This window comes from Chlamydotis macqueenii, chromosome 10, assembly GCF_036417535.1.
Source record: "Chlamydotis macqueenii isolate bChlMac1 chromosome 10, bChlMac1.mat, whole genome shotgun sequence".
NCBI classification, from domain to species: Eukaryota; Metazoa; Chordata; class Aves; order Otidiformes; family Otididae; genus Chlamydotis; species Chlamydotis macqueenii.
This window is the reverse complement of record NC_141565.1, coordinates 17,081,492-17,106,823: the sequence shown is the minus strand read 5'-3', so window position 1 is coordinate 17,106,823 and position 25,332 is coordinate 17,081,492. Positions and strand designations below refer to the sequence as shown.

The window sequence follows — 25,332 nt, the reverse complement described above, 5'->3', positions numbered from 1 at the left end:
GAGGGAATAAATATAGGTTTTGATGACTGTTGGTTTCAGGAAATAAATTCCTTGCCGTGATGGCTTGAAAAGTGGTGGTTGGGTCTGTCCCTTGCCCAAAACAAGGTGTGGAGCTGAACATGTAATGATAGGGAAAAAAAATGACGGATGACTGTGGCGCTGTGGAGTCTTACAGCGTCAACCTTTCAACATGTGGAGTCTCCCTTAAAGTTCCAGCTCCTGGATCCCTGTGCCTTCTATAATCAGAAGATGAAATCTTCATGTAAAGTGAGGTCCCAGTTTTCAATATGGGAAAAAAATCAAAGTCTCTTTTAAAGATGAAGAAATATTCTTTTTCTTGTTCTAAGCAGAAATGCAAAGTTATGATGATTGACTTGCCCATTTTTTTTTTTTTTTTTTTTGTCTTCTGGGAATTAGCAATATTCATCAGACTCTTTGGTTGCTAACTTTGTACACATGGCCATCATTCAGCCCTTTGCCTTTTAACAGGGCATAGCCATAGCATGAGCACGTGCTACCTGTTGTATCACATTGCTTAAATGATAATCACATTGCGTTATTTTTCAGAAAGCTGATTATTATTTAGTGAAAATCTAATTTGAACTTCAGACATAAAGAGTGTTAGAGAAACTGTATTATGTGCCTTTGAGAAATTAATGTGAAGTGCAGAGGCAAAATTCAGCAAATACTGGATCAATTTTTATAGACTTTGCTGTTACGGATGAACCACTTGCAGTCGTGCTGGTGTATAAACTGTCTTGGATGAGTGGACTTGGAGGGCATCTGTAACTTATCATGCTAATGTGGTACAGTCAAATAACATGAATTCCGTATTAATTAACGACCAGTGCATACTGCATATGCCTACAAGAGGGGTGGTGTGTGTGTCTCTTGTTTTTGCTGGAATAAAATTCTCCAGATCAGACCTAAACATGCAGCTACCCTTATTTCTAGGTGCACAAAGAGAAAATTAAAAGAAATCTGAAATATTGCACTCCCATCTTAAACACAAGAACTGATAGTGTGCGTTTCTTTGGTTTTGCAATATGTGGTCGTGTAGGTAATCATCATCCCTTGATTTTATATTGATCTGTGTTCTGATCTGCTCTTCCGGGGGCTTGATCTCCTTGAAGCTCAGGTGTTTAAATAATAGTCAGAACAAATTTAGGTACTTTTATTAATTGTACCCATGATCTGATAGAATAGTTGCCCACCCATATTGGCACCAAAAATGCAATTATTCTAGCAACTACCAGCTACATTTTGTCCCTAAAACAATACTAAAAGCTGTTGTCCTGATTCTCAGATATACTTCAGAACAGTACTTTGTGGTCTCAATGTTTTTCTTTCCCTCTCTTTACTTATTCTTGTCCCTTATTATCATAAATAAGGATTACATTAGGAGGTGGTTGTGCTTCCTACCAGTGAAAGAACATGTCTGCATGGTTGCAGGCACTCACTGCCTGTATTCTGCAGCAGGATTAATTAGCTCACACTCTGGGCTGTATTAGCCTGGTCTGTATGGTTTCTGGACCAGAGCTGACTGGTGTCTTGCCAGGCATAGAAAGCACGTGAGGGTTTGCATCTTCATAACACATCTGAAGCGTGATCGCATAGCAAGGACTGCACGAGGGTGGTGCCATTATTGTGATGAACGTGCCAGGGCTCAGAGTGTGCCAAGTGCCTGTCCTGCAGATGAGGAAACATTCCAAAAAACAACTCAACGCAAAAGGTGCCTCACTGAAAAGTAATATTGAAATGAAGGTTCCCAAGCTCACGTTGTTAACTGCCATGATATTTTGGAATTTGAAGGAGACTGTGCCAAGAGTTGGAATATTTCTGTTCCCAGAGCACAGGCTCCTCGCAGCTGGGTGAAGGAAGGTCTCCGGGGGCTGTCTGAAATACCGTACTGTGGTGCGTCATCTGCCAATCCTCATTTCACCTCATACCGTTAATTTAAGGAGCTCTGATCCCTTAATTTTTTTTCTTCTGCGTACCTGCCTGGTTTTCTCATCCCAGCAAATGGCTGCAGCCGGGATCTGGTCAATCAGCGGGGGGCTGTTGCTGGATCATTTTCAAACCAGCAAAAGCTGATAAAATTGTATCCTTTTCTGGATCCTGAACTTGCTAATAAGCAGGAAAGACTGAAGACCGAAGGCTGACTGGTTTAGCACCTCAGAAAATGGAGCCACAAAATTTGGATTTTGCAAAAATGTGGTGTTTGTGACTCTTAGTGTGGCACCAAAGAAGTGGCATTGCTGAAGGGCCTTCCTCCAGCGCCGGGCTGGTATGCGGGCCAGGTGCTGCCATCTCACCAGCCATTCAAGAGCAGGGTTTGACGTACAACAACTGGATGTAGCAGAAACAGGGCGTTTGCTCTCAGTGAGACTTGCGTTCCTCAGGAACCTCTTAAATACGGGACAAAAAATAGCATTGCTGTACTTAAATCTGCTTTTCCTATCTGTCAACCAGCCTCCCGCCCCAGACAGAAAAATCTTAATTTTGTTTTGGGGATTCATCAGAGTTCCTTTCCGGGTGTGGTGTAAGGACACATTACTAGTGAATTTTAAACCTTGACCTATTTTAAAATAGTAAAAAACATTCAAAATTGCATTGTATCAGTATTTCTTCACCTGACTGCAAGCTCTCTCGCTTTGCTTTTTGTTGACGCAGCCTCCTTAAATTTCTCACCTTCAGACTTTCAAAATTCAATCCCAAAGAAGAAAAATAATATTTTGCATCATTTTTATAAAGTAAAATGAGATAGTTTGGCTTTAAGTAGAAAAAATAACCCTGCTCTTCTCTCCAAGGGGATTTTTATATTCCTTTTCCACATTGAATTGCACTGTCCTCTAGTGGATATTTTAAGCAACTGGTTTTGGTTTTGTAAATCTTTCATACTGCTCTGATAGAGTAGATTTAATCTTTATTTTCAAATGAACAAAAAATGTTGTCTGATATAAAAGACAGAGGATTAGAGTAATATTTCAAAACTGGATAAGAAAAAGTTACATTTGGCCTGCAGTCCAAGTTATAGAGACATTTAAAAATGTTTGTATCTGACTTATCAGTTGGAGCAGAAAGACACGGAGTGAAGACAAAAGTTTATGGCATCTGTGTTTTATTACATTTTTATTACATTGTGTTGAGAGTTGGAGATAATCAACTTCTTTCACATTGAAACAAATTCTGTAAAATGTGAATGAATAAATAATAAAGACCTATGGAGTAATAGGAAGGATGAAATGCACCTTATTCGATTCAAAGTGAAGAGGGGAGGTAGATTTAGATTGGATATTAGGAAAAAAATTTTTACAGTGAGGGTGGCAGAACACTGGGACAGGTTGCCCAGAGAGATGGTGGATGCCCCATCCCTGGCAATATTCAGGGCCGGGTTGGACGGGGCTCTGAGCAACCTGATCTGGTTGGAGATGTCCCTGCTCCTTGCAGGGGGGTTGGACTAGGTGACCTTTGAAGGTCCCTTCCAACTCTAACCGTTCTATGATTCTATGATTCTAACTGTGCATCCCCTTTACCCAGTGGTTTGTTTTTTTCTTAGTATTGCTACCGACCTCTTAAAAGCCATAGGGGATCGATCTTTGTCAGGGACACAAGAACATGTAACCTGTAATCCAGGTAAACTCAGCCATCTCCAGACGGCTTGGAAAGTGTCCTCACCTCTCTGCCTCGGTGTCTGTGTCTCCAGAACAGGCAGCAAGGAGACTGAAGGAAGGAGAGAAGAAACAAAAGCCTGGCAGCATGCTGGTGTCTGCTTTTCTTACTTATTTTCCAGCAACTTAATGATTTTGTTTGGTGAAAGAATGTGTTTTTGCAGACACAAAGTTGGACCCAGCTGACCACAAGGATTAGGAGACATGATACATGTTTTAACCTCAAAAAATGCCAGAAGCCACCAGGCAGGACCATGTTTGCCAGCCCCACTGTCTTCCATGTAGATGTGACCTGTGGCATCCTGGAGGAGAAAACTTGGCACATAATATGTGCTTCGTACTGTCTGAGCACACTTAGCTGACGAGAGAGTTAAGAGTGGTCAATAAATGAATTCAGTTAGCTCGAAATGTAAAGGTGTGTTTTTTCAGATTTCAATCAAAGCAAACTGTAAGCAAGTTCTCTGCTGGTGTAGCTTTTAATTTGCTTCAGGTGTGGTTTTACTGACAGTTGCTGAATGGCTTGTTTTCAACTAGAATAAATGGATTGAGCTTCAGAGCAACAGTTTACAGCAAGGGTAGACATTATATTGGTGATTTTATAATAATATGTATAGTTCACTGTGTGGGTGTTCATGCATCGGTGTGTGTGTGTAAGGGAAAGGATGCGTACGAAGTCACAAGGCATACATCTGGCACTGCTAATGGTTGGCAAACTCTTGCAAGTCTTTCCTGCTGTCATCAGACAAGATAATGTGAGGGGTTTTCTTGAAAGAGCTTCTCGTAAAAAATACTCTAGCAGCAACTTTGATTAAAGGGATCTGAATGGTGGAGTAATTATGAGTTTGAGCTATCTTTGTCAGCGATCCTGAAATATTTTGTTAAAACACACATTTTAAAACACATACTTAACAAAATCCCACACTTGAGTTCCAGTATACATTTTCAGTAGGATTCGGAAGAGATCTGTGCTGTGCGATCTTAGTCTTGGTGGTTTGGGGTTTGTTTTTTATTGGGCAGTTCTCTAGTATTTCTAGCCTCATATTTTTGCACATAACTAATATTCTTTCTGATCCTGAAAGGCAATAGCTTAACAAGTGGTTTCACAGTGGGCTCACACATTCCCACCTTGTCCCCCAGGCCCTAACGGGATACTGGGGGTTCTTCCTCGCTCCAGGGCCAGCTGCCGCGTGTCTGCAGGGTCAGGGGTCCCAGAGTTGCTGCGGCATCCACGTGGCTCAGCTTCTCTGGTGGCTGCCCACACTTAGATCACCTTCAAACGCTTGTGAAACCTCAGCCTAGGTTCATGTTTGAATTTCTGTTTTATGTGAGATTCAGTGCTTTACCTTGCATGCAGTATCTGCCACTGCTCAGCGCTGCAGCGCCTTGTTGTCCTAAGCCTGTAGTAATTGTTCGGGGGTAGTAACAAAGGTGGAAAATGAAAGAGAAATAACAACTTGCAAGTGTCAAGTTTTTATCCTCTCTCTTTTTTGTGTACAGTTTGTGGTGTTAGTGTGGGCTCTGAAGGATATTCAGCAGTCTGGAATGCGGCGGCTGCAGACAGCGAGACGTCCTGTGTATGGATTTATAAATGGGCTGGGGGAGAGATGGAGTGCTTTATAGGTGCTGCCTGTAGTAATCCTTGCGTGTGCGATGACCAGGTGTCAGTGTGCATTTTGTTAAGGCTAAGAACATTTTAGAGGGAAAAAAAAAGAAAATATTGTAAATGCACACAGACTGTATCTGCTTCTGCTCTACTCACAGTGCCTGTAGCTGTGTGGGATCTGGCAGGTTTGGGGATTTTTTCATGCCAAGCATTTAAAATAGAATTACAGGCTTTGTCATGGCTCACTTTAACAAAAAGCCCCTGTAAATTAAAACTATTATTTTTATTAGTAAAGAAACATAGATTTTCTATAGATATAGCTATACATAAATACATCTAGAGAAAATGCTATCTGTGTCTCTGCATGTATGTTCATAGAGTATTTAGGAGCTGTGGGATCAATGGACATTCCAATATTTGCAAAGACTCAATGCCATATCTAGCATCAAGACAGTGATAATGCAGCACTTGCTTCGTTTCTCTCACTTTCGTTTCCCCCGTTGGTGCTTAGACCTGGCAGACCGTGGGCTGTTACCACTATTGATGGTGATGTCTTCATGCTCTTGTGGGTTCCCTTCTTTCTCCAGAGGAGTCCATAAGCAGTTGCATGGTTTGATGAGAATTTCACATCTATCAGTTGTTTTGGTGGATGGAAAGAACTTAACCTGTGTGTATACTCCTATCATTAGTTTCCTTAATACTGTTGCTGAAATACAAAATAATTTTATAAGGCATACAGTTGGGTAAAAGTGGTTATTAGAATAATAATGCTATCAAGTAACCTGTCCTGTATGTAGACAGTTTGCCCTCTTCTTGATGTGTCTAACGTTGCATATGCATTAAATACTGAGCACGTTAATATGCAATGGTTCTGTTGTACAGTGGGAGATTTATTTTTCTTACAGACTTAAATAATACAGAGATTGTGCATTCTTTGTGCACATGAAATACTGAAAACCTTTTCATCCATCTACTCGGTCTGAATGTTAAAGTTCTTTCAGCTGGAAATGGAAGGTCTAGTCGGGCTACAGAAGCATATATAAACAATGTTCACAAATTTCAGTGGAGTTAAAGTGAATCTCGGCATCATTTGGACTGATCTTTTGGCTTATTTGGAAGATTACAATAAAGCCCAAAATTGAATTCTCTACCTGATTCAGTTTCTTATTGATTGAATCCTTTTAGACTCCTCTCTAATTTAACAGTGTATTTTTTATTAAAGCCAAGCATACAAACATCAATTATCCAAGCTGCATCTAATTTCCTTCAGCATTTTTTTTTCCTTTTGCTGCCAATGGATTAGAAGACCTGATTAGAATTTAACTTGAAAGCTGAAAAGCAGATCCTTAAATGAGAATGTCTGCATTAGGAATGAAAATATCTGTACTGGGCATAAAATCCTCCTCCTTATCTCTAATAATGTAAACACACTTGGTTAAGTTGATCTGTCACATGCCTGGCGCAATGTCTCTGAATCAAGAGCATGTATTAGAAAGGGTGGAACACTGTCACTGGCTTGTCCTGCTGCTAGAATACATCACGGTGTATTTTAACATCAAAGTGCTTTGCATAGATATCTCCTTACCATAGGGGTTAATGTGCTAAGAGCTTGAAGGGCTCTATTTTCACGTCACGTGTTTTTTTACCTCCTAACACCAAGAATGTTTGCGTGTGCACAAGCAGTAGGAGCAAGGCAGCGAAGGGGCCTTCTAAGGTTTTACTGTTGGTGGCTTCTAGAGAGTTAAGGATTTTGTAACACCACAAAGGTGAAATAAATAATTGCAATGACATCACCAGCTTAATGTCTAGAAAACTCTAAACTGGTAAATGCATACATTTAATATGATGTTAAAGTGTTGGCCTGTGTCTGAACTAAAGACATGTTTATTTATTAATAATATTTAGTTATTAATAATATTTCTTTATGCTCTGTTTATATAGCATTAGAGGTGTTTTGTGCTTTGAAAAGACAGACAGGAATTCTGTTTATAGTATCAGGATGCCCAGAAGAGTGAGCAAATCTTAACTGAATGACTCCAGGGCAAATAGTAAGAGGAGACAAGGAGCAGGAGTAGGCAGCATCGTAGCACATCAGCACTGGACAATTAGAGGAAAGAGTTGGTGTCTTGTAAGATTGAGAGGAGAAAATTGGGCCATGTCCCATATGGTTGGATGGGAACTGTTCAGGCCACTTTTGGGTGGCATCATGAGAATTCTTGTAGCTGGAAGGAGCAGTAGGTGATGAGAGAGATGTCAACAAGATGGTGCCATTGCCATCTTCCTTTGACGAGTGTTGTGCCCACGCTGGAGTTTGATAGTACAACGTGAACACTGCATATGCTTAGAGTAAGTGATGGTTTTACCATCTAGCATACTGCTGAAGGAGTGAGCTGATTTCTTGTGGTTTGTTGAGTGTTTGTTGAGATTTTTTGTTTTTCCTTTTTAGTGCTGCATTGTGGCTGGCAGTATTATTAACAGTGGTGAGCTTTCAATCTGTGTATGTGACTGCACATCTCAGGAGCTAATTGTCACGTTGTGTCTGCAGAGAAATATTATACCTGATTGTGCAGAGCTATAAACGTGCGTGACTGCAGGGAATTTTCTTGGTGCTGGTATGAGTCTGGCTACCTGGAGGGTGGGCGAAGTGAATTTGTTCATCTGGTGCAATGAGTTAAGCATAATTGCGATTGACATCATGCACAAGTGAAACCCAGTGATATTTCATCCCTTCAAACCTAATCCCCTTTTTATATTCTCTTCTTTTGAGTCAACATGGTTCTGGCAAAGCTTGTTTGTGACACCCAGTGAAGCTTATTGTAGAGTACCTCAAATGAGGATTAGCCCCACTATGGAATGCGAAACAGCATAGCTCCACCTGTATGGTGTTCATGGTGTTCTCCTTGACTTCATAAACCACGGTGGGAAGCCTGGTATATGAGCTGGGGTTCAATATTATGCTACCTTACAAAATGTAAAGAAACCATTTTAATATCTTGTGTGTATTAACGTCTTGTGAATGTTGTGAAAGGTAATTTAATTGTGAATTGGGTGCAGGAATTTGTTTCCAGAAACTGATGAATAGCAGTTTTTTGAGGTTATCAATTAATCTGTTGTAATGAATGTTCTTCATTACATGACTCTCCTTGTTAATTAGAAGGGATTTTTACTCCTCTTTATCAAGTCAGGGCAAGTGTATTACCTTTTTTTCTGTACTGCTTATGATAAAGTGTGTATTGAGATTGTTTGGTGAAGTGTCTGCATGAATATTTCATTGCATGTGCATCTGCACATTCATACAGTGTTTTCTAAGCTCCAACCTCCAGTGATTATTCAATATCTTTAAAAAAATCCAAAATATAAATTGTTTAATCTCTTTTTATTTATACTTACTAGTCAAAATTCCCCTTTTCTGTGTAATAATATGTTTACAACATTAATTACCATGCTAGTTTAGACCAAGGTGATTAATCACTGCTACACGCTACAGAAGCGATAGATGCAAAATGAAGTTCTCTGAGTACAGAGGTGAAGCTGGTACCTTCCACAAATGAGAACCTGCCTGACAAAGGGGAATTATTTAAAAAACAAAGCCAAAACAAAACACAAACAAAAAAACACACCTGATTCCTATTCTGTTTCCTTCTAACAGGTTGAAGCAATACTTGTAAACATTTTTGGTGGAATCGTGAACTGTGCCATTATAGCCAACGGTATTACCAAAGCCTGCCGGGAGCTCGAGCTGAAGGTACCGCTGGTGGTCAGACTGGAAGGTGAGTGCTACTGGTTTCAGACAAAAATCATCCCTCACGTGCACAGTAATCCACTTTGGCTTTCCTTAATCTCTAAGCTCTAAACAGTTTAGTCCGACACAATAAGAATATGTCCAATTCTTCATCCATAGCATGACCTGAAGTCAATAAACTGTTTCCTTACATATTTCTATGTTCCTGGTCCCTGGTGGTATTTGAAGCAATTAAATTTTGCAATGAAAACATTGTGGCCTTGCTTGTAAGATTTGCAATGCAAATAGAAATTATTTTGATGCAAGTTTCTGTTTACTGGGAAGTATTTCTTTTTCAAATGACTTTTTTAATGAATGCAATTCCATTATTGCTAAACCTGCAGCAGCATACAGTTTTCTTAAATTTACTCCAATATCATAATTAAGTATGTTGGAAACAGTATTTGTAAGAGACATTAGTGTAACATAGCCTCCTCTCAAATATCTAATCCAGCTAAAATACATGAAAAACTAGAACATTTGGTAATGGTTAGAATTTTTAATTTGCTTTTTAGTACTTCCAATATTGTTAAATTGGAAACAAAGAGCGGTGAGGAAAAGAACTCTTGGGCAGTTGCTTGCTTTAATATAATGGCAGTGGGTAAGGAGTTCAGTCTCTCATTTCTGAGAAGTACCCTGAAGAAGAAAGGGAGATGCTGCTTATGCTGTTGAATGAAAAACTGCTTTGGCTGAAACCAGCACAACTCTGGTGAACTTAATACATTTTGTTTTTATTAAGTAGGTTTGGAAAATAGAGTTTTTTTCAGGATTTTGTTGTTGTTGGCTTGTTTGGGGGTTTTTTGAGGCCTGTTCCTCAAAAACACCAATATTCATGTTTAGGTGTGTGTAAAGAGCTTAAAATGTCCTGTCACTCAGCACTAGTGGTGAAAGGAGGAAATGCATCCGTTTATGTACCTGAGATGCAAAAGCAAGGTGTTTTTTAACACTATGATAGTGAGGGGAGGAAAAACGGTTCTGAATACACCAGACTTTTTCCTTTTCAAAAAATGAAGTCGCTAGGACTCATGAAGATGCAGATTACCCATGGAGTCCTTTGGTAAGGAGGGTGCTTGTTTTGCTTTCCCTCCCTCTCTCTCCGCTTCTGCCTGCAACCTTTGAGTCATGTGCTGCTTCATCCACAGAGGTCCAAGCCGAATCTTCAGAATGCTGAACAGAGATTTCAATGCAAACATCTTTTGTTGATCATCTTCCCATGATTGCTCAACCTTTACTAGGTTTGTAGCAACGCTTCTCCTAGACTAGTTGCTGATCCCAGAGTTAGTGATATCACATTTTCTTTAGGAAACTCTGTCCCAGAATACTACAACAAACTCCAATTTTTGCATAGTATTTATCTCAAAAGTTTTTAAATTCCTTCTCTTATTCTTGGTATTACCCATCAGTTCATCCATAATGAAGAGCTGTGATGTTTACAGCCTTCAGATGTTGTACTTGGAAACCTTAGCTTATAACTCCTGCTCTCTCTGCCTTCTTAATCACCCAACCAAGTAGTGTGTGTGTGTGTGTGTGTGTGTGTATATTTGGTTCTTTTAATCTTTCCTCAGTAGTCAGTCCCTCTGGATCCTTAATCATCTTCGTTGTTCTTCTTTGACCTCACACCAGGTTATCCAAACATATAAGGATTTTAAATTAATAATGAGTACTGTGGAAGTAATAAGGCTACCCAAGACTTTTTAAAATATCATTGATAACATTTTGCCCTTCGAAACAAGAAAAAGGGACAAGCACTTTTTTGGATTTCCATTTTGAACATTTTTTTCAACAGAAGGTTCATGATTATTCCTGTAAATCTAACAGATTTGTGACCTGCACTTTAAAGTCTCTTTGCCTGCATGCACTGTATTACAGATGTCTTCATGACTAGAGTTTTAATCAGTCAAATCTGTCTTGATTTAGCAGGATTCTGTAGACAAATCTTTGTTCTCAGTTGTATAGTAATTACAAGCTGGTTTACCAGTGGATAAAGAAAGGATTACTCTCCTCTTTGAAAATGGTAACTTTATAATTACGTATATTTACTTGCCTTATCAGGAAAGAACTCACCAGCTGAGATGCAGGATTATTGTTGTTTAAAAGACTCATGGACAAATAGAGAAAGCACGTATTCCAAATGTTGTCTTTTACAGATGTAGAAAACTTACTTCTGCTGGTTTTATGCAGGATTTTTTTCCCTTTTAATATATAACGTATTTTAATTAAGTTTTGTGAAAACTAACCAGGAGCACTGAATGGAAGCCAAACCCTGTTTCTCATTTATGTAGCTCAGTTAGATGAAAAGAGGGGAAAAAAAAAAAAAAAAAGAACTGTGAATTAGATGTCCTCTTCCTATGTTGGAAATTTAACATTCTCTCTCTTTCCACAAATGAATTCTTTGCTTCTCTGGTTATAGGACAAGAAAAATTGTGAGGAATTAGAACTACTTAATATATTGAAATACCGCTAGCAGTAAATTGGCTTTTATTTAAATTTCTGAATCCAAATTTTCATATTATATTTTTAGCCATGTGATTTTTGACCTTCTGTGTTCTTCAGAATCTAATGATTTTTTTAATATATTCAGAAATCTTTTACACACAAGTGAAATTTTGCTCCAATATGTTGCTCAAAAATATGATTTAGCATGTACGCCTGTGATTTTTAGTATCCCAAATTGCTTATCAAGAGAGAACAACAGGTTATTGCAAAGTCACATTTAGAACTTTCTTCATACCAACCTCTTCATACATCTTGGGTTTAAACATTCAGCACAGATTTAAATATACTCGAGTCTTTCCCAATTTGGATGTAAACATGGGGCAGAGGAGAAGATTAAAATTTTCTTTGGGAAAAGTTTAAGATAGAAAAGGGCAAATGGGGTGGACAGAATAGAAAGAGTTTGATTGTCTCTTAAAAGTAGGCAGTGAAAGCTGACTTTGAGCTCTTGGCTCTTGACTGCAAAGCCAACAGCTCTGAGCAACCTGATCTAGTCGGGCGTGTCCCTGCTCCTTTCAGGAGGATTGGACTGGATGACCTTTGAAGGTCCCTTCCAACCCTAACCATTCTATGATTCTAAGGTGTGTGAGCTACCATAGGTTCTGTAGCTAGAGATCATTAATTAAAACTTATCACTAGCCAAACCTCAAATCAAATGCTGACTGAAGGCTAGCTAGCGATGAACTTTCAACCTTGTCCCTTATTCTCCAGTACCTCTGTCTTTAAGACCTGAGAGCTATGAGTTTCCAGCTTGCGGGCCAGCAGAAATCACATCATCTGAATCCATACTGGGAGGGGAAATTTGGCTCCTAATGCATCCATCAGTGTGGCTTGTTAAAGCTGACCCGTTGCTATTGATAATGTAATGTGGTCACAATGTGTTCACATCAATAATACCATCAGACGTACTGCCTATTGTGAAATACTTTGTCATAGCAGCATGTTTTGGGTAGATCAGGTTATTTTTTCTCTTAGTCTTCTATTTCTTAGGATATGCCAAATGAATACAATTGTGCCTTCTCCCCCTGTATCTTACTTACCTGAAGAGCTAGAAACAGCGTTGCAGAGTCTTGCATCCTCTGCAGCCATCAGCATTAAACAGCAGCAGTTTACCCTGTTCCTAATGGTTGTGTGACAGTGCAAGTGAATAAATGAGCATTATCAAAACCCTGTCGGAGTGTGGTTGGGGTGTTTTATTTGTTTGTTTTCATTCAACCCATGCAGTCTTTTTGACTCATTGGTAGCAATGTGTGCTAGTATAATCTTACCGTTTATAGAGGCATGCTTAGACAGAATATTTATTACTGGCATTTTTAGGTAATGAGTTGAATAGATTTTCTTTGCTAGTGATAGCAGAGATTTCAAGGCAAATGTGAGAGATCGCCTGTACACACACAGAGAGGTTGTTTCAGAACCCAGGTTTCAGAAGGAGGATATTTGGATTAAAAAGCTTGAAAATATATGCTGGTAAAATTACATCTTTGCTGTTTTTCCATGGAGTGTCACTGATAGTAATAAGTGTCAGAAGGAAAAAAAAACCTTTTTCTCATCAGAAAGCCGTTCCCTTAATAGAGTCCAGTTTAAAAAAAAAAAAGAAAAAAGAATAAAATAAAACCAGAAAAATCAAAGGAAAAGCCTCCAGCAACAAGAACAAAGCCTTCAGCCTTGTGAATGTTCCCTGTTTCTCAGCTGGCTGCAGCAGGTGAAGGGCAGGTCGCGCTGGTAGCCTGGGCGTGGGATTCTGTTCACAGTTCTCTGACACCATCCAGTGGCAGGAGGTTAATGTTAGAATAGCGGGATTATTTATTTGTTTATTTTAATGTCTACTGCAATAAGGTGATAGACTTTGTAGGTTCTTAAATGTTTCCAGTGTTTTCCGAATGTTTAATTTTGAAACGCTTACCTCTGTTTTCGGCAAGATCTCATTGTAATTTCTGTATTCTCCATGTATCTAAAGTACTTGTCACAATGGGATAAAAATCTATCAAAAAAAAAAAAAAAAGAAAATTACAGCAAAGGAAAAGCTTGCTAAAAATACATTTATTTGTTTGGCTTGCCTATAAAACAGTATTTTATTTAATAAATACAAAATGTCCCCTTACTCTTTTGACTGCAGTGAGATTTTTTTTTTTTCAGCTTTCATATTTTCATTTGTCTGCATAAACTCCCCCTCCCTTCTTAGCGAGCTGTGTTGTGTATCGATTTTGTAATGCGCGGTAGACAAGTGGTGTGTGGAGCAATCAATGCAGCACAGAACAGATCCAATGTATTGTTCCAGCTCTGACCTGTTAGTAAATTAATATTGGCCGCTTAGTGAAGAGCAAAAGTTAATTTTAAATACATGGCTATCACAAACAGCATAATATTTCTCTCTGTGGGAAAATTTCCAGGAAAATTTTTCCCTCCTTCTGTTTTTTTCCCCTCACAACACTTTGTCTTGTAGAATCCTGTTTGAAAGATCAGTACAATCTTGACTGTTTTATATGTTTATCACACTTGTATCTAAATAATGGATAAAACCTTCAAGACTTGTCGGGAATCGCTGTACAAATGTGAGAAACTTAACAGAGAAGAGAACCTTCGTAATGCTTTCTGACTTCCCTGTACAGTTCTGTACTGGCAATTAGCAGCCTTCACGTTATGTTATATAGGATGGTTGGAAAAAAATCAAATATTATGCTCTTTTTTTTTGCCCCTAATGGTCTTTTTTTTCCCTGTATGAAAAGTCCTGTACAGTTCTGGATGTTACTATGCAACCAAATTCCCATTCTGTCAGAGATTTCAGATGTCTTTGACCTTCCTACCCAGGTCCCACGGTGTGTCCTCTGCATATCGATGGGAAGCATGACCTCTTCTGCCAGTGCTTTTAAACAGCTAGCAGATGGGGTCCCACCTTCCTCTTCCAGACACCTGCCTCTCCTATCACAAATGCTGGGGCCTGCTGCGACAGAGATGTCTTTGGTCTCTTTTGCTGCTGAGAGTGGGAAACCTGACTTGAGCAAGCTGATGAAACAGACTTTTGAATTCTCTACTTCTGCTGTACAGGTTCAGACGTGTTACAAAGTCTGCCAAAAAACCAAAATCACCTTTTAAAATGAGCATTCTGGAAGTTGCACAGTAAAGAGTATGCTCCATGGTTAATAATTAAGGGTATAATTACTGTATAGCTCAAAATATAATTAAAATGCATTTTGCTAGGTCTGGGAATTACAAGTAATTAAGCATTTTGACATGGCAAATAACAAGGAACTTGATGTGGAGGAGGAGGACGGTAGAATTTAGACTAACAAGGATCAACTGAAGATCTTGTGCCTGTGACTGGTGTTGTGATCTCAAAGCGTGGATTCCACTTTCTTGGGAGCATAGTTGACTCCAAGTTCTTCTGTGGTGCAGAACATATCCGTGGTGAATATTGTCACTTGGCTTTGCTGGAGAAAGCTCCAGCCTTCATAGTTTCTGTTTGTCTTTTTTTTTTTTTTTTCCATCAAGAGTGAGCTAGAGTAAATGGGAAGGCCATGCACTTGTCTCTTATACATGTGAAAAACAAGCTTTCCTAAAATATTTTTTTTTCTTTATTATCTGTGTAGTCTGTTGACTGAATGTGAGCTCTTTGTGTACAAAATGGAGCACCCGTACTGTATAGCTACACGGTGTCCTTCAACATGGGATAGTTCAGTGCAGCAGCAGAGGGGGGAATCGTGTCGTGCTGAATGCTTCACAGACCCCCCTTTCTAGCAGAAATGCAAAAAAAAAAGCATGTTCAAGAGCAGCTCAAAACCTGTTAGATTTTTTTTTTCAGCATTACCCAGATCTTTGTCTTTCAATGGCCCGTTTTGCAGCTTTCAGTTAAAATGTGTGAATTTTAGCTATTGTTGATTCAATGACTCCTGATTAGCTGTACCTGATTGTTGTTAATAAATGCATTAAATCTTCTGAGGATGTCTTAAAGGCCTGATACGTGACCCACTGCTCTTGCTGGGTGTCCCTACTGACTCTGGTAGATGTTGGACTGACCCTCTAATCTTCACAAAGCCCCTCTCGTGGATGCGAGTGCCGTTATCAGATTGCATTGTCTGTCAAAATTGTCACTGAAATTAAGAGTTCCTTCTTCTCAGCTCAGTCTAAACCACTCCTTGAATCTGTTGTTAAACTGAACTGATGTGTAGTTTGAAGCATTAACTACTTTTATAGAGATTTAATAGAAGACTCTCATTTAGTCATCAATATTAATTCTAATTATAGTCAATGTTCTCTTTTAGGAACAAACGTTCATGAAGCCCAGCGTATTCTGAATGAAAGTGGGCTCCCCATCATGTCTGCAAATGACCTTGAGGATGCAGCAAAGAAGGCAGTGGCCAGTGTGGCCAAAAAATAACAACTTGGAGATGATTCTCATGGAAAGTGTGTGTGTTTCACAAGGTGTCATTCCTGTTGTTATTTCAGAGAGGATTAACAGAGTTTTTTTAAGCAGTCAGCGGTGTTGGTGGACTTAATTTGTGATACATGACAAACTCGGGCCATAGGCTTGCAAGTTAGGGTTCAGAAACTTTGCAGCTACGTTCTTGTAAAGTTTGTATGTCTTCATCTAATTTTGGTAATTTTGTTACTCAGAATTGTAATAAGAAATACTTCACTTCATAAAGATCTTTTTCTGCTTTCCTTCCAAAATTTTCACTGATAAACTGATGATAAGGTACAGTAATTAATAATTGACTTCTGTCAATAGGGTCATTCTTTAATTAAACACCTGTAGTTCACCTGTTTCCCAATACTTTCATTCATTTTTTTTATATTGTGAAAAGTCAGCAGACTAATAATGGGTTTGTATTTTTTATGGACTTTTACAATAATGTAAAAAATTGTGCTTACAATATCTATTTTTATTCAAATGAATAATGTTTATTTTCTTTTTTAGAAATCACACATTTTGCCTTAAGATTATTTTCTTTTGTAGATGCCAAAGTATACCTCGCCATAGGACAAGGGGTTGAATAGTTGATATTGAAAGGAACTTCCATTCTTAAACTGTGCCTATAAACCATCAAAATGTGATTAATTTTATTTTCTAGTTTCTGGAAGTGAGGTGCAGTATTTCTAGGTGTAACAGTACCGTGCAGAGAGCTCTAGGAGGATGTGTCTGTGAGGAAGAACATGGCTGCTAACTTTTTAAAATAACCTCTTTCATCAGTATGTCACTGCTGTGAGGTATTAAAATAAGATGAGAACCTGAAGTAGTTTTCTATGAGGAGCATCAATTGATTTAACTTCCAAAAACCATTTCTGATTTATTGGGAATGAAACACAAATGAATTTTTCCATTTTTGAAGTCTTTGATTTCTCAGGCACCAGTAAAAATATATACAATGAAAAAAATAGAAGTTTCAGTACTCAGATATTGATGACTGAGATTTATTGTGATTATATATTCTTTTGTAGCAGTGAAAATTCAAACTGTTAGTTACACAAATCATTCATTCAGGGAATAGAACACAATAGCAAATGGCTTGTGTAACTAAAGAACTTATGATATAAGTCTCACTCAGCCCAGGAACTACATGCTGAAAATCATCAACAAATGTGAACAGTGAAGAAACGAGTGGATATTATGATCTGGTCTTGTAAATGAGCAGAGAGGTAAAAATTTGTCTAATAAACTCTTAATTGTGATTTTTGAGCAGCTCTAATCAATAATGTGCTCTACTTAGAAAAATGTAAATACATTTTTATTGACATTTCCATTGAAAGTGTTATATTCAAAATAAATTATCTGCACTAATGTCTGGCTCTTGACACAAACAGTATAGACAGGTTGCTATCATCAATTGCTGTAGGCTTTTTCTTCTCCATTCCTTTCTCTGTATATTGCTCAAGGAAAAAATGGATGACCATTAGAACAGCAATAATGATGCCACTAGGTGTGTGCTTACCGACTGAATGAAGGAGGAGGTTGCTAGCAGTTCCCGTGAAGGTGCGGAGAAGCGTGCTACTTTGAAGGAAGAAATGTTTACCTCACCACAGTAAATAAAAAAAGTCACAGTCTGTGTTATATATTTTAACACTGAAAATAGAAGCATTCTGCGGAATAACTGTTCACGCAGTGTTGTTGCACACTGTGTATCTAACTTCTGGTCTCAAAAGCATTCACTATGTCTGTACATCATCATTATTCTGCAAAGTTTAACACTGTACACAGTTTTGTCAAATAAATGTAAAAATGAACCCATTTAATGACGTTGTTCCTTCTGTAAAATAGAAAATTGTTTAATTTGTCTATTTTATTCTGTGTTCTTCCATTCAGCATTTTGTTACCGGTGGGTGAAATTGAAATGCATAGGAATTTAATTTTATTTGGGTAATGTTGGTATACTGTCATGTACGTGCCTTTGATCTAAAAAAGTACATATTTTTAGATAGATATATCTCTTATACTTAGGCCATTGACAGTGCATTACAAGTTTTATTCTTTTTAAGCCATATACAGAATAGAACAGTATAATTTTTAATTTTCAGTTGTCGTATGGAAAGTTTCTTAAGCTTTGGGTTTGTATTTTTGAACCAGCGCATTTCTCTTGCGCCAGGGCGCTGTTGGGTGCCGGTAACCAGAGGCTCTCTTGCTGCGTTCAGCTTGCCCGGCGTGGTGTTGTGAACTGGTTTGGTTTTATTTGCGTGGGTCATTTCTCTGTGTGTGGAAATGTGACAGTTAGTTTTTTGTCTCCCTTGGAAAGGCATTTTAGTTACATTTCCTGTGATGTTTAGCTGTTATAAATGGCAGGTAAATGCAATGCCTAGAAGGGATGCTTTTGTCTTTGCTCCGGCATGCGGAGTCACAACCTGACAGTAACTCCTGGTTGCTGTGTCAGGCTGGCCCGCGTGGTTCCCTTGTGCTGGGAGATGAGCCCAGTACCTGCCGAGTGTACTAAGGGTGGCCCGAACGCGGGTCTGAGCAGCCTTGCTGGGCTGGAAGAGCCAGGAAGTCTGCGTGCACAAGGATAGGTGCTGGCAAAACCACGTCCTGTGATAAAAGCTGTCAGTGTAGTTACAGAAATACAAAAACTTCCTAGGCCTAGCGCATTATTACACGCCGTGTGAAATGCTAGTACTAGATGCTGCCGTAAGCCCCCAAACTGGTCATGAGATTTCATGCGTTGTTTTTGCTGACTCTCAGAAAACCAGAGTTTCTTTTGAAGTCAGTCAGCTCTGGCAAGGGACAAGTGGGGGAAAACAGATCATTGCACACTTCAATTTATCATCTCAGATTCTTTCCCTTTCCTCTGCCAAGCTTCCTGTTTCCTTTTCCCCCACTTTTCCACCCACGTAGCTTGCTCCTTGTGCTTCCTCTCTACTTACAGTGTCTTTGTCAGTGTTGGCAGAGAGTCCACACCGCTGGGTTATGCTGGATTTGCATGGCTGGGCTGGCTGGTCCAGAGCTGGATATGATGTGTGAGCATCCAGCCGCCTGCCTGGGACCTGGGTGTACTCTGGTCAGCCCATCTGCCAGCGTCAGCCTAACACCATGCTACCTGTGGGCATCAGCAACCGGGTATGGCTGGTATGTACGCCAGCCCAAAAGTCTATCTATGCCTCTTCCCTACCTGTCTGTTGCCGTCCAGGCTGAGACCTCGACCTCCTGCGTTCTCCACTCGCTTCTGTGCAGCAGGAATAAACAAACACAGGAGCAGAAATGGGTTGAGGAGCACTTTGATTTGCCTGTTCAGGATGGTTGAGATCTGAAATGGGGCTGTGTTTCAGAAAAGTTGTAGACGGTTTAGTCTGTGAGAGAGAGAAGAGTGAAAAGGATGGGAAAGCTTGATGCTTAGGTAAAGGGCTGTTTCAAAGAGAGAAGAAATACTGTCCTTCAAGGAGAAGTAGTCTCACTCAAGTCCAGTGAGGAGCTTTGACTGTGGTAAGGGACATGTAGGTAAAACTTGTAGCCGTGAGGCAAGCCAAGGAACAGGCTGTGAAATCATCAATGTGTGTTTTTTAGAGTTAGACAAGTATCTGTCAGGGATGGCTTAAGAAGAGTTGATTTTTGCCTCAGGGAAGAGGGATGGCTGAGGTGACCTTCCAACCTGATTTGATATGATTTAATACTTGTTGGTAAGGTTTTATTTTGCTATTTTCTTCCTAACTTACAGGTACAGGAAGGGAAAAGGAAGACAGATCTGGTGGATTCTTGAAATAAATTGTTTTTAATTTAGTCACCAGGAATTATCTGCAGCTGCCAGGGAAATGAAAAGCAGATTATGCAAACTCAAGACTTTCCCTAACAACGGGAGCGGTGTTATTGCAATGCATAAAAGGCTGAACAGAGAATTAGGGGTATCTATCAACTTTAATATGTTTAATTTAAAAAGGAACAGGTTGCACCAACAATTTTTTTTTCTACTTAATGAGGCCCATTCATAAGTAAAATAACAGGATTTGCTTGTCACCCAAAGGAAATCATGGTATATGTATTTGTACTTTGGTGCAAAACTTGTGTTGATCGCACTGATTTAAAACTTTTTCCAGCCCAGCTGCAGTCAGTTTGATGTCAGGATCCTTTCATCTGGAGACAGATGCACCCTTAGTAGAATCCTGAACATGTCGGTGTCTTTGTTCAGCCTCACAAAGTACCAGCTAAAGATTAAAAATACAAGTATACATGGATTATTGTGTGTTATTCCTCAGAGGTAACCATTATGAGGTAAGATTTGACTTATCCAAGACCTGGTAGCCCCCTCCTACAGGTTGCAGAAGGCTCTTTAGTACATATGTGAATTTGTCTTTTTGTGTTCCCCTGCTCTGCCCATGTTTGTGGGTGCTGAGTGGTGTAGGGCAAGTAATAGTAGACCATTGCGTAGCTTAGGATGCTCCCCATTTCTTGGGGCCGTTCCTTTTCTATAGGACTTAGAGCACTGAAGAGGGAAAAGATTTTCTGCGTATCTTGGATCACAGTGCCAGGCTGGACAGAGGACTACCCTCCATTGTGGATAAACTCAGGCTGCTTCTAATGAGCTACGCTGTCTGTGTGCTGCTTACGTAAGTACAAAGTGGCCTTGATGGGCAGGCGGAGGGCAAAGAACTTGGGGGGAACCCACAGGACTGGATAGGGATGGCAGGTGGATTGTCACTGGCCCTCAGGCAAGACTCTGCTCCTCATATCTTTTGTATCTCACACTGCTTGCAAGGAAGGAACTCCACGTTAGAGTTGTGATGGTTTTCCCTATCTGCTCTCCTTGTGTCCTTGGAGTACTCCCACATCATCAAGAAGGAGAAAGCATGACCAATGCCATGAGGACAGTGTTTCCTTCTCCATCATCTTGGCATAGGAGATGCATCATTCTGGACCTCCTTTTGTCTGCATGGAGGTGGAAATAGCCTGGACCTCAATTCCCAATTAAACGCAGACTAATTTGTAATGAAATCTAAGAGCATAGTCAGGCCTGGAGAGAAGGAAGCAGCTGACAGAAATAGGTTACTCCACAAATTAAGTCCTGTCAGGATGTGCAGCATGATGGGATTTGGAAACTGAGTCTTTACCAGAGCAACTCTTCTGAACGCGCACATACAAGCAGGCCATTGTCAAAGAGGTGGCAGTGACAAAGTACCGGTAAGTGAATCTGGGAAAGGAGGGCTCGGAGAGATCAAGCATAAGAGGTTTTGCATTTCTCTAGGTACAGAGATACGAAAAAGAGAAATTTGATCTTTCTATTACAATCAACATAAAGAATTACAGGGCAGCAAAAGGCCATGCAGCTAAACAAAGCTGTTCCCTTTAAGTTTATTTTAAATGTCTCTCTGCTTCGGCATCGTGTCCTCAAAGACTTACCCCCTGTAATTGCATGTGGCAGCCTCTTTACAGCTAGATGCCAATTGCTGCTTTCCAGCCGCTCCAAAACAGAAATAACAGGCAAGAAAGGGCACTGCGGGAAGTACTTAGGAGATACGTTCCTGCTTTGTTTCACAGACGGGTCAGTTAGACGGGTTTAGAAAATGCCATTTTGTTCACGAGCACTGCTCTGCTTGGCTCCATGACCGAACACTGATACTCAGCAGCTTAGTCCCCATAACAACCCTCCCTTTTATTTCCGTTACAAGACTTTACCCTGCAAGGCAACACAGTTCAGGAAATAAATGGTGTTCGGTGCCCTGCCTTACCTGGGCTGTTTGCTTAGCGAAACTGAACTTTTGCCCCAGCGACATGGGACAAGAGGCTTCATTCAAAGGATATTGACAGCAGCGTGGTGTTAATCTCCTACAGCTGTAATATCCTGGTCTGTGGGAGAGCCAGGCTTGTGAAAACAGACAACCTGCAGCTTCGGAGGGATTCACGCTGTGTTTTAATAGGAGAGCAGCAGCGCTGCCATTGAACATCAAAGGGCTCATCCTCCCTCTGCCACCAAGCAACGGGTGAAATGGCGTTTGCACAGCAAACACAAACCAACGTGGGTCCTGCTCTTTTGCACCTCTCTGCCATCTACAGACAAGCTCAAACTTTACTATGAAGGTGTAAATCCTTTCTTTGTCATTAGAAGAAACTGGGCCTAAAATCCTCTGCTCCTGCGTAGGTCGTTAGGATGTGCTTCCCTCCCCGCTGAAAGGGTGCCAGGGAAGCCGGTCAGTGTTGGCAGATCTGTGCAAGGAGTTTCTGGAGATGTTTGGGCAAGATGAGTTGTGAACTTACCCTCTCTTTTTCCTCACAGTGAGGCTGGTGGCGTGCTTTTCTCTCTACCCCTTTTCGTTTTCCATTTTCTGAGGCAACCATGAAAAAAGGGTCTTTTTTTAGGAATTCTGGCTGCAGCATTCCTAGGAGCATTCCTGACTGATGTCAATAGAAATTTCTACAGCTGTCCCAAAGAAACCAGTATTAATAGGAAGACAAACAAATCTGAAGAGTGTTCTTGGGCCTTCTTAACCTGTCTATTCACTGAATTCAGCTTCACTGATGAGCACTGCTCAGCCTGAACCCCAAGTTCCTGAAGTGCTCGAAAGCCCTCAGTGCCAGCAGCTTTTTCTACTATTTTCCCAAGTGTGTTTCTATTATTGTACAGGAGGAGAAACAACACTTCAAATATGAAGATGTTAATCCTCTTTGAGTTGTGCTCTAAACAAGCACATGCCCAATACAGGGAAAATGAAGCAATATTTTATTTTGCATTTAATTTTCTGTAACTATTGTCTTGCAGTGCTGGTGAAATGTTTGACATAGCACACCTCCACAGCTTGTGCGCTGAACATCTGGTAATCAGTCCTTAAATTCACTTCAGAGAATACTCAGAGCAGAAAGTAAATTTTCTAAGACATGCAGAATGTCACTTGCCAGAGAATGAATCTCTTTCCGTTATCACCATGATGGGTGCAGGATACTGCTGCTCTCATGCCAATGCCCAGAACGCCGAGTGCTTCCTCATGAAGACAAAACTTTAGAGGACAGCAGCAGACTAGTGTCAGTGTCAGTTCTCTGTGTGTACAACTCAGCCTTAGAGCTTCAATCCTATTGATTTCCTTAACATTATCTATCTATTGATTTTTCCACTATCCTCTGGATTATTCCCATTGTAGAAATTGCTGCTTGCAAGCCTGAAGAATTCTTGCTATCATGCTCCGTCTGCTGAAGCCAGCCTGTTCTTGCATGACAGCTGCATTGGCTTTTCTACTTGGGAAATTCCCATCTCCATCCTCATGAGGCTGCCCTTTGAAAACAGCTTGCTTTCAAAATACACGGAGGGGTCTGCCAGAGCCGTGCCTCCTTGTAACGATTGATTTCCAGGTTTCATCATTAAGCTTGAACTTTTTTATATTACAGCTTGAGTTCTGCCCTAGTAGTTTCCAGATCTTGCAAAGATCTGAAAATGCAGCAATGGCAGCAGAAGCAAAGCCCATGCTTGCAGCCTGTACAGCAGGACATTTATGTAAGGTCCCTTTTATTCCACTGTCTGTTGCTGGTGTCACAGAACCACCCACACACTGTGTTCAAGTGGCTTCCAAGATGGGTGTTAAAAGTGGGTAATTCAGAAAGTGCCTGTGTGACTCCCAGCCTTCAGGACCAGCTGTGTAGTGCCTCCACAGACGTCCCAGGTCCCCCCATCCCTAACTCGGTATATGGGTTTCACAACAAAACATTCATTTGGCAACTCAAGAGTAGGTGCTACTTTAATGCTTTGTGATAACTCCCTCTCCTCTGCTAGCGCACCAGTACCGTGCCTGCTCTAAAATGAGGAAGAGGCAGCTGAGACCCACCATGTCTGTAATTGCCTCCTATTTCAGAGAAGCTGAGCTGCCTCTAAACTGGAAATGTGCTCACCGGCTCTTTCTGCCTGATATTTTTACAGAGTGGGTGACGGAGACTGTGGAAAGATGTCTTTTGAATGTGTCCTCTGGTTGCATGTCTCAAATCCAGTCACTGTGGAATATATCTGCTGTAGAAAACCATTGTTAAAATTGATGTGCGTTATTGAGTGGACATAGCAGGCCTTTCAGCTGTGGAGGTCAGGCAGCAGAGTTTGCTCTGAACACACTGTTAATACACCAAAGACTTTTTTGGTGAATATTAGCTAAGTCTTGACATGTTTGCAGCACTCCATCAGGGACGGCAACGGAGTGGTTGATGAGATTGCTTGAAGGATTATATGACCTACACAGACAGGTGAAACACAATTTGGTGTGTTTGCTGGTTGGAAATCTTTGTCTAAAAGCTTTTACCAGAATTTTTTATTCTTGGTAAAACGAAAATTTGAAGGGTGAAAACTTGGCCAAGATTTAGATTTGTTCATGACTGAACTGTCAAATCTGATTTTTGAAGCCAAGAGATCCCAGGAAGATTCCTGGTTTTCCTTGTAGTATACATAAATGCAATATTGTGATGAAAACTTTAATGGGTAGGATTTTTCCACCACACTTCCCCTCTTCAATTTTCAATCCATTATTTCTTTCCCTAGAAAAGACATAAGAAACCAGATTGGTAAAAACAAAACAACTTTCTGATAAAATTCTGTGCATTAATTAGGCACGGTAAACACATCCATAACAGTGTAATAGTTCATTTCTCAGGCCTAAGCTAGGAGCAGGAGTGCGGGATGAAGGCTGCCCTCGCAGCTGGAGCAGCCCTGACATTTCTGGTCTGTCAGCCGTGGGACAACTCTGCGCTTGGAGCAGCTGCTGAGGTCCCTTGGTCCCCATACCTTCCCTGCCTCCCCAGCCTGGCTGGATGCCAGCAATTAGAAACTAATTGTGAAGCTTTAAAAATGCATCTCTTCCCCATTCCTTCTGCTCTGTTTAATCCTCTAACAATCCCCAGCAGAATTCTTCACAAGGGATTTTGCACCGCTTTACTGTTTGCTCAGCGTTTGGACTTAAAGCAGGTGTCTCAGCAGAGCGGGGCTGTTTGGGGACCCAGGAGGCACTCAGTTCTCTTGCTGTCTTCTTTACACATCCATCCTCCTTGGCAGTCCCTGCCTTTGCAGAAACTGGGATGTCACCTGGTTGCACAAGCTTGTCCAGGTCCCAGAGCTGGTGCACCTACTGAAACCAGTGTGATGCCTGCAGTGGTTTTGGTGGCATGGAGATTAGGACATGGCTATGTGAAAGCAGATAACACTGGCAGGCATTTCTGTGCTTTTGCCTTATCTCGGTTTAAAAATAAAATCTGGCAGTATTGATAGCCTGAGAACTTCCCAGAAGCAGGAAGAAAGTGGCTTCAGCTCCTCCTCACTGGCTTCTGGCTGTTTCTGGATGCATGATAAAGGAATTGCTGTGTCCTTTGCCTGGCAGCAAGGAGCTCCGATCAGTGACCAAGGGCCCAT

At 40.5% G+C, this 25,332-nt stretch overlaps 1 protein-coding gene across 1 annotated transcript in view; it reads left to right on the top strand.

The window, feature by feature from the left end:
• SUCLG2 (succinate-CoA ligase GDP-forming subunit beta) overlaps positions 1 to 17,771 on the top strand; it is a 123,664-nt gene extending 105,893 nt beyond the window's left edge. Inside the window, exons 10-11 of the mRNA XM_086755751.1 lie at positions 8,924 to 9,044; positions 15,808 to 17,771. Of these exons, the coding sequence (XP_086611877.1) occupies positions 8,924 to 9,044; positions 15,808 to 15,923 (237 nt within the window). The 3' untranslated portion in view covers positions 15,924 to 17,771. The remainder of the gene's footprint in view (positions 1 to 8,923; positions 9,045 to 15,807) is intronic.
• The last annotated feature ends 7,561 nt before the right edge of the window (positions 17,772 to 25,332 follow it).